This window comes from Monodelphis domestica, chromosome 3 (genome assembly GCF_027887165.1).
Source record: "Monodelphis domestica isolate mMonDom1 chromosome 3, mMonDom1.pri, whole genome shotgun sequence".
NCBI classification, from domain to species: domain Eukaryota; kingdom Metazoa; phylum Chordata; class Mammalia; order Didelphimorphia; family Didelphidae; genus Monodelphis; species Monodelphis domestica.
The window spans coordinates 348,957,437-348,975,185 of record NC_077229.1 but is presented as its reverse complement, the minus strand read 5'-3'; the positions used below and the strand labels follow the sequence as shown (position 1 = coordinate 348,975,185).

General features: G+C 33.4%; 1 protein-coding gene across 1 annotated transcript in view; it reads left to right on the top strand.

Annotated features, from left to right (window-relative positions):
* The first annotated feature begins 3,319 nt into the window (after nt 1-3,319).
* The window catches only part of LOC100024319 (glutamate decarboxylase 1-like), a 47,535-nt gene continuing 33,105 nt past the window's right edge, over nt 3,320-17,749 (top strand). Inside the window, exons 1-3 of the mRNA XM_056821098.1 lie at nt 3,320-3,356; nt 14,579-14,707; nt 15,512-15,754. Of these exons, the coding sequence (XP_056677076.1) occupies nt 3,320-3,356; nt 14,579-14,707; nt 15,512-15,754 (409 nt within the window). The remainder of the gene's footprint in view (nt 3,357-14,578; nt 14,708-15,511; nt 15,755-17,749) is intronic.

The following is a 17,749-nucleotide window of genomic DNA, read 5'->3' as shown; positions in this document are numbered from 1 at the left end:
CACTGTTAACATTTAAAAATAAAGGAGAGAAAAGAGCTAGAGAGTGATATAAAGGTCCAACATCAATATAACCCATTGGTTCCCAGCATTCTCCCTGACCAACATTACCATAGATGTGGTAGACTCTGAAATAGGTGGCCCCAGAGTTCATCACTTTGGTAACATATTTTTGAAGTTGGGTTTAATATTTATGGAAAGAAAAAGCCAGAAGATATTCTCTACCTTCTGTGTCTATGGAAAGAGGGCTTGGAGGTAGGGGTCAGGAATGTACATCTGATCGTTGGATACCAAATCTTTTGCTCCCTTTACTCTAGGACTCCAGTAGGTTGCTGTTGCAGGTTGGTAGTAATGGAAACTGATGGGACTCACTACTGGCTCCACTTTGCTTCCTGCTCAGTTATCTATAGAATGGAGAGGAAGAGAGACCAAGTGACACTCTTGTCTGCCAGTTAAGACTTGTTAGTCTTTTTCTCATATTGCTTGCCTTCTGACTATATGTACTTCTTTACATTCTTTTTATATCTCTTTGTCTGATAAATGCCAAAAAGCAAAAACAAAAACAAAATAACTGAATGATTGCCTAGTTCTTATGTATGAGATTAAAACTAGAAGTAGATAGACATTTGGGGGAGACAATATTTTGAGCCTATAAACTTTAAAGTACAATGGAATAGGAAACATTAAACCTCCTAAGTGATGAGACAGAGCCTTCTGTTTGGATAGACCACAACCCACCTGATGAGCAATCATACAATCTGTGCTCACCAAGCTCATGTGAGATTGTTGCACCACCTACTCTCTCCTGAGAAAACCCATTCCACTTTAAGAAAGTTCCAGTTATTAGAAAGCTTGTCCTTGAAGTGAACTATAATGTGCATTCTGCATCTCCCTCCCTTTGCTTCTACTTCTGAACTCTGAGGGAAAAAAATAGGATATTTCTAATCCCTCTTCCCAGATTACCTTCAAATAATTGAGAATACCCATCATCTCTTCTAATCTTTCTGTTTTCTAGACTAAGAACCCAATTACCTTCATTAGATATTAATATGGCAAGAACTCAAAATCCAATTTGTGGCATCCACCACTGAACATTCCATGTGTACTCTGCCTGTGACAAGTAAAGAGGAAATCTCAACTGTCTAGTATGAAACACAATGCCACAATGCACTCTGAGACCACTTACTTCCTTTGCCCCATAGCACACTCTTTTTCAGCGTGGGGAAAGACTTCTAGGGAAAAGAGAGGATGAAGACTATTCTGATAGAAAACATGAGGGATTGCAACAATTACTTTGGGAGATTTTGGTCTTCTTATGTCTTGTAGAGGAAGTGGTAATATATAGATGGAGAATTTAAAAATATGATTTATTAAAGTGGATATGGGCAGACTGGGGATAGGATAGCACTGGTGGGAAATGTAGTATTGTGGTCAAGAAGAGACTACAGAGAATGAAAATATGTTTCAGATATTCTCTCTCTAATGTATCATTTTGATGCAGAGAGTGCCTGGAGTCTAGGAATGTCTGCTAATTGAATTAAAATTCAGGTACGTTCAATCAAGTAAGCTGGAAGGGTTATTGTTTTTTATTTTATTTTTTCCAGATTATATGTGGACAAAATTTTTAGTAATCATTTTCTAAAATTTTGAGATCCAGCTTTTCTCTCTTTTTCTTCTCCCTCTCCTCAAGATGACAGATAATATGATAGAGGTTATATTTCCATTTTTTTTTCATATTGTGAAAGAAGACATGTCATTTACACTAGAACAAAATTCTTGGAAGAAATAAAGTTGAGAATGTTATGCTGCAATCTGCATTCAATGGAAAAGCTTTAACTATAGATGCAGAACTATCAAATATTACATAGAAGGACTGTTTTGTCCAGAGCATCACCACATTCCATGTTAGAGATAGACAACCAGTATTTGGATCTCATTTATTACTCATACCACCTGTCAAATAACTCATGTTTTGGACCACAATGATTCTTTAATATAAGTACTAAGATGTAGAATGTTAGAAATCAGTGTAGAAGCTATCCATACCCATGAAAATATAGAAACTTCTGAAGAACTCAAGACAAAGGACTGTCTCCCCTAGGAGATCAGGGAGTTAGTAGTTTGAGAGGTTTCAGAATCAGAGATATCAAAGCTAGGGAGTAAGTTCCACTAATCTTGGACATTATGCTGCCACTCATGCAAAGCAGGATCAGAATATCTTTCTTGGAAAGTCATTTTGTGAGATTTAAAATAAGCTTCCAATGTTGTGGCTTCTGTCTTGTGTCTATTGTTATCCTTTTGACTGCCTTCAGCTCCCTGATAAATCACCCCATTGGAGACCATGATAGAAAATAAAAGCAATAAAATGAAAATGATTCATTCATTTTGCTTGCTAAAAGCTGTGTTCAAACCTTTGTTTGGGAGAGGTTGTTGAAATTTTTGACACAAATGGCATTTAGGACATTTTGGGATTTTGATAATCTGTAAGATTCCTTTCTCCCATTATTATTTTATAATTGAGAGTAAGAAAAATCAGCATATAAATAGTATTTTGGTGACCTGGGGTAGAGTCTAATTTACTCCCAGAAAGTGTCTTAAAAACTAAAATAACCATCTCATCATATGAATTTTTAATAATTAGAATATGTGTTTAGTAACAGAGTTGAAGGAACAGTGTTTGGCTATTCCCAAGTTGGCTCAGTTTATGAGTCAGCATATATTTTGTCAACTTATTCAATAAAAAACATACTCCTAAATTGCTGAATAGTCTCCAAATCTCAATAGATAAGGTGATAACTGTGCTACATGTGAAGAAGTGCCTCGCTGGGCAAGAGATTCAGAAGTGTGGCATCAGCAGCACTCCAGAAATGAGTAGTGAGAATTCACTATTTAGATGTAAGGGGCATGGCTTCAGGAGCACAAGTCTTTCTCAGACTACTTCTGTTACTATTGTCATTGGAGTCTCGGATGTATTTTGTAACTTGTTTTCCTATATCTTTCAAATGATGGGTGGTGTCATTTATAGTGAAGTGTGAAACTAATGTCTATGATAAAATATAAACTTATTTACAAAAAAGTATTTAAGCAAGTAGAATTGTTTTGAGTTATTTGATCATTTCCCAAAGAACATTTCCCATCCCCACCCATTTCATTAAGCAAATAGAAATGCCCTAAAGCTCTATGCTTCAAAGAAAGAGATTTAAACCTGTCTACTATATATCATACCAATGAAATGGAGAAAAAGCATAATCATCCTTTATTTGTAGGAGGAAATTCCAAAGTTCCAGGAGTATTTTTTAATTTTAGTTTTGTTTTAGGAGACATGGATTTTAGAGAACATGGATTTGTTAGTCAGCCCGGTAAGTAGAAGTCATTTGGAAAAAAATATGCTTGTCCATTTTGCATGTATAAGTTTAGTCTTTGGTCAGATAGAGTAAGATGTTAAAATGCATTTGTACAATGTTCTACTACAATTGTCAAATTGATTTAGACACACTTTCTATTTGATGCAATTTGGTATTAATTAAAACATAAAATAGCTTTTAACTTATTGCTTAAGTATGTGTATATATATGTACATGTATAAATGTGTGTGTATATATAACATACTTATGTTTTTGTATGTATGTAAAATTATAGATAAAAACTCTGGTTGCTGAGATTTCCTAAATAATTAGATGCTTATTTTGTTTTTCCTGTTCAAGCAAAATTTTCGCTATACAACACAAATACAACTTTTTAAAAGCTTCTCACTATGATTTTATCTTCCACAAATGTTTAAAAATTGCTTAACTTCAAGGTTTTGGGTCATTTTGTTTCTAGATGTGAAACCAAAGAAAATCAGTTGTCTATCCAAAAACGTTACTCAGTACCACATAAGCCTGAGAAATGTATCAACAGGGTCAAAAGGTAAGACAAGTTTTTGAAAATATGTTTCATACTCTAAAGCAGTTAATTTTTAATTTTCATTGTAATCAACTACATATATTCAGTTTGGAATATAATCCCTCTTAATTTTAAAAGACTACTAAAAAGGTGCTACTTGTTCTTTACCATAACTCACAGTAAGGGAGATGAACTTCATAAATTGAATTAAATATTCAATCATTTTGTTGAAACAAAATGAATCTCATTGAATACTAAATAATTGTAGATATCTTGGAAAAATAAAGAAGATAACCATATATCATTATAATAAAACATATGAAAATTGGAGGAGGGCAGGTCCAATATAAACATAAAACAAATCATCTGGCATGACAAATGATTATTTAATTTCTTTATTTTATAAAGCAATGAACTATGATTTGAGTAGAATTTCTAAATCACTTGGCTTTGATAAAATGTTTCAGTTAGTGATATAATATATTTCAAAATCAGGAGGGATAAGAATTACATTGAGTAAATATACTACTATTATATAATGTAGTTTAGGTCAAATTAAATCTCTTTTTATAACTAAATGGGGAGACTATCATTTCCATTATGCTTTTAGATTAGTCAACACATGAATTCTTTAATTCTTTGTACATTAGCACTTGAAATGTCTCCAATTTTATAATTAAAAATGAGATTAATATAAGTAAGGCAGATTAATAAAAGCACTAATAATTCAAAATTATATAATACTGAAAGGACTACATATTTTTTCCTTTACAAATGCCTTATGGGATAGGCAATGAAAGTTTTAATACCTTTGCTTAGTTTATGAGAAAATTAAGATTCAAAGAGGTTAAATGGTATTTCTGAGGTTCTTAGTATGAACATTAAAACATACTTAAAATTACTTTTATTTTTTCCTAAACAATAAAATCCCAGAGAAACATAGCAAAAGCATTTCAATGTTAAAGGGTGTCAGCAAGTATTGAATACAATACATATCTGAAAAAAGAATCTTCCCTACAATCTATACAATAGATAAGAGAGAGCTGTTTGGATAGAGCTGTTTGGATCAACCTGTTTCATATTTGGACACTTCCAAATGTAAGGAAATGTTTATTTATATTGCCTAGATCTGCTCCTTTCATCCATTTCTGTCTGTAGTATATTTTGATGATGCCATTACTTTTCTTTCTTCCTTCATTGGTTCTTTGAATATTTTCCATCATGATTTTATTTCCTTGTTCCTTTATTATCTCATGGAAGTATATCTTAAGAAATAATTCTTTCACCTCCCTTTTTGTTGTTTGAATACAGAATATCTTTTCTCACTGAGATTTCCTTCCATCAATGAAAGGATAGGTGTAGGACAAAGAAAAGGAAAGAGAACTGAAAAAATAAGAGTAATAGTCAAGTGTTAAGATTCATTTCAACAAGTTCTAAAGATACTTAACATTAAATTCCTTTCTTGTATTAGAGACTATATAGTTTATCTTTGTTGTTCCTTAATATGATTATATAAACATAGTAGTGGACTGAAGATTTAGAAATGGAAGGGACCTTGGTAGTCATCTAGTCCAAATCTTTCATTCCAGGGAACAAACTGATAAATAGAAACCACTAGAACATATTGTATATACACATATCTTTCTGTCAAATGATGCCTTATCTTGTATAGGGAGGGATCAGAGGAAAGGAAACATTTGAGATTTTTAATGCAACTAACAAACAATCAAAATTAGAGAGAAAAAATAGAAATTGAAGGCTAGAAAAATGACTTTTCCGTGCTCATACAGATAGTTTAAATGGTAGAAGCAGAATTCAAACCCAGATCCCTTTAGGCCAAAGTCAACACTCTTTACATAGTACAATTCTGTCTCACATCTATGGTCAAGGTTTCTAGGTAGTGTATTTCTATGACTTTGTCCCTTAAAAATCTCCATGTGCATCTGTCTTTCATATTCCTACATGTTAGCTCCTCTCTAAGGTTAATAGTTCTGTGGGTATAGACAGCCTCCCTCTTCTCCCTCACTTGTCCTTTAATATTTCTCCTGGATATATTAAGGATAATAATTTTGAAACAACAGATGTTAGGATTAATAAGTTAAATTCCACTTAAATATTTTATGCATCCAAGAAAGATATTTTCTTTTTTTTAATTATAGAATCATCTTCACATCTCATCCAATAATTCCTTTTGTCTAAGAGAAAGTTGATGTCATATGGTCTGCTAAAAGAAAAACAGAGAAAAAGGAAAAGGTAGATGAACATGATAAAGTAACCATGGGCCAAAATACAAGATATTTAAAGCTGAGTTTTAATTTATCTTGTAGCTATGAAATTTCAATAAAAAAAAACTTTTCATTTAGCTAAGTAGCACGGTACTGTGCAAATCATGCAGGCTCTAGAGTCAAGAATGATCTTAATTCAAACCAACTTAGTGTTCTTACTAGTTGTATGAACAGTGGCAAGCATCTTAACCTCCAGGACCCTCAGTTTCCCAGTCTGTAAGATGAATATAATAATGGTGATGATGATGATGATAATTTGCATTTAAATAGTTCCTTAAATTTTTCACAGGGCTTTATCTTTCCAGTTTTCTTCCTACAACTTCTATTCCAAACCCAACTTTTTTCTGTTCTTCCTTTCTTCCTCATAACCCTATTATCTATATCGTCTCTTAGGATTTAAAGAATACTCAGAAATTTAGGAATATGTTCTTTATTGGATAAGTTGAAAAAATATATGCTGATTCACAAACTGAGTTAACTTAAGGGGATCCAAAAGTTCCATCTTCCAAATCAGTGCATTTTCAGTGACTGTCCCCTAACCCTGGTATATACTCTTATCTCCTCATTTCTGCTTTCTGGCTTCCCTGGTTCCTTCAAGTCCCAAATAAAATCCCACCTTTGGTAAACCCTTCTAATTCTAGTGCTTTTGCACTCTTGAGCTCCTACTTATCCTGTACATAGTTTTGCCAAGGGCATTTACATGTTGTCTATCCTAGTAGATTGTGAGTTCTTTCAGGGATGCTCTTTTGCCTTTCTTCATATCTCCAACAATTAACACAGTGCCTGGAACAGAGTAGACACTTAATAAATGGTTATTAACTGACAGGGACTGTTCATACATTGTCACATTTGTTCTAAAATCACAAGGGAACTAATTTGTATCAATGAGACAGTTTGCTTTTCAAACTATAGAGCTCTTGATAAATGTCAGGTTTTTTATGAATAGGTTTGTTAGCTATCATTTAGTGAGGGGTCACAGATCAATAAATATAACATATAGAACATAAATGAAAATGGTCCCTGACTTAAGAAATACCTAGGGGAAATGGAACTTGGAGTACTATCTAGGTTGAGGTGACCCAAGTCTCATGTCAGATCTTTCTGGCTCTAAATAATTCTGTTTGCAGATAATCATGTTGGCACAGATGGTTGCAAAATGATTATATCTCTCAGTCAAGAGAACAGAAGTAATGTACTCCACTTGAAAATGCACCAATCCCTGAGTCCACACTAAGTCCTTAAACTTCATGTTCTTGAAAATTAATTTTTACAACCTCTTCATTTCATGAATTTGCAGTGCAATTTGAGAATCATTATTGCGGACAGGCAATCTCTACAAAAATGCCCATAATATAACAATGGATTTAAATTAAGATTCCTCTTAATTATGCTGATTATTTCTGATTCTGAATCACTTTTCTCGTAGTTGATGCTCCTTTCCTACCCATCAAGTATGGATATGTCCTTATATGTTCATAGTTCCTCCTTTCCAGTAGACTGGAAGTAGCTTCTTGAGTACAATGGTTGTTTTTCTTTTTTTTTTATGGTAGTTGTAGCTCTAGTGCAACACCCCATGTATGAATTTCTGCTTTTCTTCACCTCCTCCTTGATTAGTATTGAAAGAGAGGCAGCAGGGGACAGTAGGCAGAGAGCTGGAATTTAAGCCAGAAAGACTGGAGGTCAAGTTCCACTTCTAACACAAACCAGTTCTTTGACCTTGAACAAATTGCTTACCCTCTTCTTGCCTTAGCCAAATCTAAGGTTGTAAGTCACAGAGAAGATGCTGACTGGCATGGATAGAAGAAGTTTTCTTAACCATTTCTTATAGCAGGAAATAATAAGTCCAGTTCCTTTCCCTGTCCTTTGTATGACTAAAGGATAAGATTAGATTTGAAATTGAAAAGTATAGAACAGAAAACTCTGAGAAACTTTTTATTGCTAAAAGACCTCCAGTCTGTATTTATCGTTCCCATTTGAATATAATAGGGAAGAAGGGAAGAAGGAAATACAGCATATTTTATAGGTATAATTATATATTTCTAATTTTTCTGATTTTTTACAAGAATAATTTTAATAAGAGTTAGACTTTAAGGTTTACAAAATGCTTTATGTATGTTATATTATTTTGTACAATAATTTGTATCTCATAGCTACCATGAGAAATAGGTGCCTGTATTATTCTTATTTAATAGTTTAGAAACTGAAACTGACAGGAGTCAAGTGATTTTCCCAGGAATGCACAGCTAATAAACATCTGAGGCAGGAATTGGATTTAGATCTACCTAATTCCAAGTTCAACACTTTCCACTGTACCAGTTACCTCCCTAGATCTTTTTTGCTGTGGATTTACAAATTTATCAAGCTCTGTATTCCCTCACATTTCATATTATTTTAAATTCAAAATGGTCAAATCCATATCGTTATCACTTATTTATTCAGGTAAAACAGAAGTAAGAATGGCAAAACAATAGGGAAAATGAAAAAGTAGATTTTTTTCTTATATTTATGTTTCAGAGAACAGAAATGGAAAATTTGTAAATAAATAACGTGAACTATTCCAAATATATTAATTATTTAAAATATCCAACAAATATTCAAAATATTTACAAAAATTCTTGAAATCTGAATGAACATTAGAGAACTACTAAGAATCACAACCACTGTAACTCTGCCTCCAAATTTCACATACTCAACTCCCAAAAGAATGAAAACACTTCTAAAGAAGGTCCTCCTGACTTTGCAATTAGAAAGCAGGGAAACTGATCTGTTTCTCACTCCCCATTCTAAAAGTGAAAGAAATTCTTTCCAGTCCTTTGCCACCCTCCATTCCTTAGATATGTTCATTTTTAGAAGAGAATGTTAGAACTGAACCAAAAGCTTTTCCTGTTGTTCAGTCACGCCTAGCTCTGGGGTTTGCTTGGCAAAAATGCTGGAGTGCTTTGTTATTTTCTTTTTCAGTTAATTTTACAAGTGAAGAAACTGAGGCAAACAGGGTTAAGTGTCTTGCTCAGGTTCACATAGCTAGTAAGTGTATGAGCCCAGCTTTGAAGGCAAGGAGGTAAGTCTTCCAAATCAAGGCTTGACATTCTATCCAATGTGCCACCTAGTTGCTGAAACTGATTTCATCTGCTTCATTTTACAGATGAGCAAAGTTTGTTTTCCAAAAGACCAAGTGACTTAGTATCATCAAGTAACCAAGACCAACAAAGAACAAAGAAAGCTAATCCAAGGCAGTGAGAGCAATTTAAACTATAATAAAACTTTTCATTAGAATTTTATGTGGGTAATATTGTAACACCAAGTTTCTTTATTAGCACAGAGAATCTCTTATATCAACTTCCTCCAAACCAGACATGGTCGGTACACATTGTACTTACAAATAGGCACATTCTGGCAACCTTTGCTATCCATGCATGCAACATTCATCTCCAAAGAAAAGTGTGAAGCAAAACCATGCCTTTTTCACCTCTGTCTAGAACAAAGAAATTTGTATCAAACTTGCCTCACTGTCATTAGGAAAAGTGGAAATGAACTTTAAGTAGAAAATGTAGGCAATAGAGCTGTTATCTGTATGTAAGAATTAGGCTCAGAATCCTTTTTGGGTGCTCCTAAAGGATGATTTTGATCATTCAGTAGTAAATGAGTATTCGTCTCATGACATTATCTATTATCATCCTCTCCTACTGCTTTTGAGTTCTTGGAGGGGTAAAAAAAGAGACATAAAGGGAAGAGAATATGCATTTATATAGTACCTACTGTGTCCCAGGACCTATGCTATGCCCTTTAGAAATATTAACTGATGAGCCTTACAACAACCCTGTGAGGTAAATGTTATTATTATGCAATTTTTTTCAGTTCAGGAAACTGAGGAAGACAACAGCTAAGTGATTTACCCAGAATCACACTGATACTAAGTATTAGAGGCCAGATTTGACCCCACGTATTCCTGACTCCAATCCTAGCACTATTCACTGTGCCACCTAACTGTCACAATTTCTTCAGAAAATGAAAGATAACAGAAAGTTGAAATATAGGATCTATATTCCTCAAACCTGTGAGCATGAAACATCCTTTCTTATTACAGTAGGAGGAAAGTGGGGTAAAACTCTTAGTGAGAAAAGTATGTGTCTCCTTGGGAACACCTATTTATCCAGGCTAAATTTTTAAAGAACAGAGATATTAATTGAATGAATAAGCAAAGCACTTTCCCATTACAAAGGCAAGCAGGTGCTTCAATAGATAAAATGATAATAGAGCAATGGAACTAAAGTTAGAAAGATCTATGTTCAGTTACTTCCTCAGAGACTTACCTGCCATGTGACCCTAGATAAGTCATTTTACCTCACACTGCCTCAGTTTCCTTGTCTATAAAGTGAGGATAATAATGGGATCTACCTTCCAGAGTTGTAATGGTCTAATAAGATATTTTTAAGCGCTTTGTAAACATTAAGTAGTTATATAAATGCTTGTCATTATTCTAACTGTTTATTAGCCCTGGAGGATAGAAAAAAAAAAGTCCTTGCTATCAAGGAATATACATTGAATTTTGGGCAACAAACTGTATACAAAGAAGTATATTCAAAACATATGCAAAATGCATATAGTACCACCTCTGTGAATTAGTATTAACAACTTGCATTTATGCAGTACCATGTTTACCAAAGACTTTCTTGATAGCTGTCTTGGGATATATAGCACCAGTATCAATAATTACAAAAGCTGATAGTTATATAACCCTCTAAAGTATATAATATATTTTATAATTATTATCTTTTGATCTACAATCAATCTTGTTAAATCCTATTAATATATTCTTAAAATTGCAAATGAATAAACTGAAGCTAAAAGTCATTTGTGAGCATTTTCTCCGCTAATAATTATCAAGGACAATATCTGAACCCAGAACCACCCAGTTTAAGTCCATCATTCTTCTATGAAGTTAATGTCTTCTTTTTCAGATATAGAAATTGAGTCTTAATAGGCTAAATTACTTGCCCTTGATCAAACTACTAGTTAGTATAAGATCCTAAATTCATGTCCTAGTCTTCCAATTTCAAATGCTCTTTCCAGTGTACCATGATGCCTTTTGAAACCTTTGATTAATCCAGACCATAGTGTTCTGTCCCTTTTATCTCACAGTTTACCACTTAGTTTTCTTATCAAATCACATATATTAGTCTAGTCTTCCCAACTGGATTGTTGAGAAGGAATATAATTTTTTTCTTTAAGAGCAAAAATATTATTGTATATACATCTTTCCTACTTTGTATAGTAGCAGCACTGCTAGAGAATACTAGTATGTATATATTTACACACACACATGTATGTATATATATGTAGAAAGAGAGAGAGAGAGAAAGAGAGAGAGAGAGAGAGAGAGAGAGAGAGAGAGAGAGAGAGAGAGAGAGAGAGAGAGAGAGAGAGAGAGAGAGGGAGGTGTTGTGAGATCTGCTCAAAGATTATTGGGATTCCCTCAAGATAGGGTGGGGTAGATGAAAAATAGGTTTGAGGATCAGGAGGGCCAAGACAAGCTGCTTGCAAATCAAGGCAAACTTTTTTGATCACAGCTTCTATTTTATAGAGAGACTGATACAGGCTGAGGTATTAGGTAAACTTTTCACATACACAATGGAAGGTAATGACTTACAAGTTTGGTACAATGGACTTGGTTTACCTCATCAAATCTAGACAGAGTTTTCTATAGGCTAATAAATCAATATATTAATGTGTAAATATCTTAACCCAAATTCCCAGAGAATGCATACATAGGTAGGTTTGATAGGAATGTACAGTTTAAGAAAAGGGAGAGAAGGAGGGATTTGAAGCCTCAGGTGAGCAGTGAGCTATGTCTCTGACATAACTGAACTATGGCTACCTACAAAGCTTTGCCACTGGGGGTTTTTAGGCTTTCCAGAGTTTTGCTCAATGGAGGTCTCTGGTTGTCCTCACAGGGAGAGAGAGAAAGAGAGACAGACAGACAGACAGAGAGAGAGAGAGAGAGAGAGAGAGAGAGAGAGAGAGAGAGAGACAGACAGAGACAGAGACAGAGACAGAGACAGAGATAGAGAGAAGACAGAGACAGAGAGACAGAGACAAACAGAGAGACAGACACAGACACAGACAAAGAGAGCAACACAGACAGAGAGAAAGAAATAAGAGACAAAAAAAGAGATAGGCAGAGAGAAACAGAGAGATACAGATAGAGACAAAGGCAGAGATAAATAAAGAGATAAACAGAAATGGAGAGATACAGAGAAATAGAGTAGAGATAAAAAGAAAGGATGGTGTATTGGTTAGAGAGTTGCCTCAAAGCAAAAGATAGAGCTGTTTAAGTCCAGTGTTTGATACATGCTATCTGTGTAACTTGTGGCAAGCCACTTAACCCTCATGTTTGAGGTAACTAAATCAGAATTAAGAAGTTTCAGAGAAAGTGTCGACCTGAATTGGTATAGGGAGTTTTCTTACATGGAATTTCCCTATCAGAATGATGTAACAGCTCTAGTTTCTAATTCAAAACTATCCATAAAGAATGCCCAATCAATGTTAATTGACTTTTGATGCCAAAATGTATTCAGGCTTCATTGATAGCTGATTACATATCATTTTTAAATAGATGGAATTGTTTTCCTTAAATAATGAGGCATAGCTTTATTTCTCAAATATATAAAGAAGTTTGTCAAATTATAAGAATACAAGATATTTCCTAATTGACAAATAGTAAAAGGTTATGGACAGGCAATTCTCCAATGAAGAAATTAAAAATATCTTTAGTCATATGAAAAAATGTTTGGAGAAATGCAAATTAAAACAACTCTGAATTATAATTTCATATCTATCCAACTGGCTAACATGACAAATAAGGAAAATGAAAAATGCTGGACAGGATGTGAAAAAATCTAGACACTAATATACTGCTGGTGGAATTATGAACTGATACAGCAACTCTTGAGAGCAGTATAGAGCCATACTCAAAAGACCCTATAACTGTGTGACACCTTTGACCCAGCAACACCACTACTGTGTATCCCAAAGAGATTAAAGATGGGGGGGGTACCTGTACAACAATTTATAGCAGCTCTTTTTGTGGAGACAAAGAACTGGACACTGAAGGGGTGTCCATCAATTGGGGAATGGCTAAAGAATATGTGTGTTATGGAATACTATTTTGCCATAAGAAATGGTAAATAAGATGATCACAAAAAGGCCTGGAAAGACTTGTATGAAGTGAAGTGAAATGAAGAGAGCAGAACAAGGAGAGTATTGTATACAGTAATAACAATAGTGTGTGATGATCAACTGTGAATAGCAACTATTATCAATAAGGCAAGAATCCAGGACAGCTCTAAGAGACTCGACCAAAAAAGAGAGCCACTGAATACAAATTGAAACATACCATCCTTTACTTTATTTCCTCCATCAGTTTTTCTCCAGGGAAAATAATATGTATTTTCTTTCACAATATGATGAGCATGGAAATACCTTATATAATAACATTTGTACAATCTATATATAGCATTACCTGCCTCCTTGGGGAGGAGAGGAGAGAACATAGTTTGTAAAATATCAGAAAAAAGTAAATTAAAATTGTATTAAATATAATCTGGAAAAATTAAAAATTATAAAAATAATAAAGGGTAAACTAATTTAAGAAAAATTAACTATTTCAGAAGCTATATTATTATATCTATGTGTTGTATTATGTTTATAGTACATATGTGCTATGTAGTATTATATATATATATATATATTTTTTTTTAAACCATAAACCATTACCACACAGAAGAGTGGTAGGGGTTAGGCAATGGGGGTCAAGTGACTTGCCCAGGGTCACACAGCTGGGAAGTGACTTTGGCCAGATTTGAACCTAGGACCTCCTGTCTCTAGGCCTGGCTCTCAATCCATTGAACCACCCAACTGCCCCCAGTATTATATTTTTAATCAAGCTATAAAAATACTCTAATGATTTCTATGAGTTAATTATCTAAAGTTTAGTCATTTTACTCTGGAGGGTTTATTCGTTTAGATCATGGATTATCAAACAAAATAGGATAAAAACATTCATTACATGCCAATTTATGCAGGTAGTGCCAGATGCCACAGGGAAGAATGAGTACAAGGTACAATCTCACCTTTAAGGAGATTATCATTTATTTGCATAAGTAAAAGACATAAATGTGGCAAGTTAAATCATAGTGAAGAACTAAATAATAGGCCAAAATTAAAACAAAGAAGCAGTTTTACAACTAGTTGTCCCAAACTGGTAGGCGGATTTTACTGAAAATAATGTAATAAGAGTTTCTTTACCAAATCCATTCGATTATGAGATTACAGAAAGAACAACACATAATTGACTCATCTCAAATCCCTTCACCATCATAGAACAAGTTTCCCTCAGAATGTTTTTTATCTAGGTGTGGAGCTGCATGGAGTGCAGAGGAGAAAAAAATCTATTTGTGATGTCCAAGGTTGTGAAGAAGACATGGGAAAAGAAGATAATATTGAGAGTTTCATGACTGATTTTTCAAATGTTTATGCCTCAGGTGAGAATGAAGCAATCAGATACCTTTTCTTTTATCATGATTTGGTGATATAAAAGAATATCATTGTTTTGATGTATACTGCTGAGAAAGAAAAAGAGTATTTCATAGGATGACCCATCCATTCCTTACAGAGGGGAGGGAGAACTATGCATGCATGGAACATATTGTCAGACTATTGTTTTTGGTGTTAGACTACTTTTTTTCTTTCCTTTCCTTTTCTTCTTTTCTCTTTCCTTCTTTTTGCAAGAGATGTTCTCCAGGTAGGAACATAGCAATATGCTTAAAACTAAAGTAATCTAAAAACAAAAGTTATTCAAGAAGATTTTTAATTAAAATTATTGATTTGCAAATTATTTTAAAAGAAAAATCAGCAAAAGGTTTTTGACAACTAAATGCTGAGACAATCTGTTCCTATGTTGATCCCTTTTGAAGAGCAAATAAATAAATCACAAACCACATTTAATTAAACAACAAGCATCTGTTAAGTATCCACTATGTGTAAGGCATTTGGATAGGCAAGTTGTTGCAACTGCATGGAGTAGACAGAGCCCAGTAGATGTTTGTCTCATAATTAGTTCTGGAATGGTTCTGTTACAGTATATTGTTAAATCAGAATGCATCAATGAATTTCAAAGTCAGAATTTACTTAAACTTTTGATCTTCATTTGATAGTTGCTATGCCACATTATTCTAAATAATTTTCAGTGGTGCAATTCATTGCAAGGAATTCTTGGTAGATTTCCTTGGGAACTATTGTTGACCTAATTCTGAAATAAAATATTGCTTTTTCTTTGTTCTTTCTAGATTTATTACCATCTAAACATGGAGGTGAATTCACAGAACAATTTCTGCTAGAAGTGGTTGACATTCTCTTGCATTATATCAGAAAAACCTTTGATGAGAAAAGTAAAATATTGGATTTCCATTACCCTCATCAACTCCTTGAAGGTTTGGATGGGTTCAACTTAGAACTGTCTGACCAGCCCGAACCACTGGAACAGCTGCTTGTTGATTGCAGAGATACATTAAAATATGGAGTTAAAACAGGTGATATATAAACCAGGAAGATATATTTTCATATTGTGAGCGACGTCTTGAGAGTAGAGTATCCCTCAAGTGGTATACTATCACTGTTAATTTCCAAATGCAAAATTTGGGGAAACCTAAATATATATGCTTTTATATAATACATATAGGTATATAATCTCATCTTGCATTGAAAGACAATTATTTGGGCATTTTTATATGATTGTGGTTTAATCAACAAAATTATTTTCTCAAACTTATTACTTAGATTACATTAGAAAGCTATGTCTAACTTTTCTGAATCTTTGTTATAATCATTATTCATAATTTTTCCCAAATATTTTATATTGTATCCAAAATTTCAAATAAAATGTTTATTAATTACATATACGACTAAAGCGCAGGAGCTGTATATTATTTGAGAATGACCAAATATCTCTGATTTCATCAGTGTGAGATACTTTCAGCACAGGGATTCCCTATATGACTTAGTAACTAAATCTTGTTGAGTTGAATGAGAAACACAGCAGTTAAATGATATGCCAGCTAGTAAGTATCTGAAATCAATCTTAAATTCAGCTTCTTTGACTTAAAATTTTTTTAAATAAAATAAAATTATACATAAATACTTTAGTTTAATAAGGTAACATAACAGAATATTCCAGTTAAATGAATTCATACATTCATATAATGGGATGCCCTAGGAAGAAGGGATTAAAAAAATCTTTCCTAAATATGTCAAGAATATAGTGTTATTGATAAAAGTCTAACTAACTTAATTTTTTCAGTGAAACAGCAGTTTTTCAATTAACAAGTATTTACCTCCTATCTTCCCATCCTCCTACTCTGAAATGGGAAAGAAAAATAAACAGAAAACCCTTATAACAGATATACATATTATAAAACAAATTCCCCCATTGTCCATGTTTAAAACTCTATATTTCATTTTGCATCTTGAATCCATTAGATCTCTCTTAGAAGTTGACAGCACTCTATGATTTTAAAATGCTGATTTAATTTGAATGGTTTTATCAAGTTTTTCAGTGAATTTGTCTATACTCATCCTTACTTCTTTTGCCCCTCTCAGTTGTGCTTAATGAAAAATTTCCCTCCTCTACAACTTCTTTTGTTTGTTACCTTTTTCTTTTTCTGTGCCTTTTGCAAAAGGAATTTATTTTTCTTTTCTTCTTCATTAATTCTCTACCTTTCAGTTAATTCTGAATGTTTATTCTCAGATTTATAGTCTTGATCCTTATTTATTTATTCGTTAGCCTTTTTGTATCCCTTGTGGAATTCAAGTTCCTAAAGTATCTAACAAGTCCCTTCTAATTTCTGTTATATCTTTTACATCTTTCCCTTCATCCCCCCATAATTAAAACTTAGAAATATGAGTTCAGTGAAAAAGGCAACAAAGATAGAAGCATTGCCTCATGATTAAACTCTTTGTGTGTTCCAAATAGTGTAGTCCAAATCTACTCTCTGACCTCATTTTTATTTTTTTCCAAATGCAATTTATTCACCTCTTCTGGATCTATATCTTCCCACCCTTATAGATGTTAGTTTTTTCTCATGGTTTTCATTTCTTGTCTTCTGAGGTAGGATGTTATCCATGGAGGTATAACCCTCTCTCAGAGAAATTTGTCTTGTTCACTAACTCTCTGGAAATAAAACCCTGTAATAATAATAATAATAAAAATAAAACCCCACCTATTATTGCAGAATATATGTATATATATTTTTGTGTATATATATATATATATATATATATATATGTTTTTTTTTAATGGAAACATCTTTACCCAGTGATTAATGAGTTCCCCTATTTTTCCCCCTTTGACAATTCCTCTCTTTAGAACTTCTCTGTTCTGTTGTAGCCTTTCTTTTTACTGAGAGACACAGAATTGCATTCCTTTCATTGTTTATCATGGACATGATTAGACTAGGCAGCCATGTGGCAGTAGATAGAGCCCTGGGATTGGAGTCAGGAAAACCTGAGTTCAAATCAAGCACAAGATA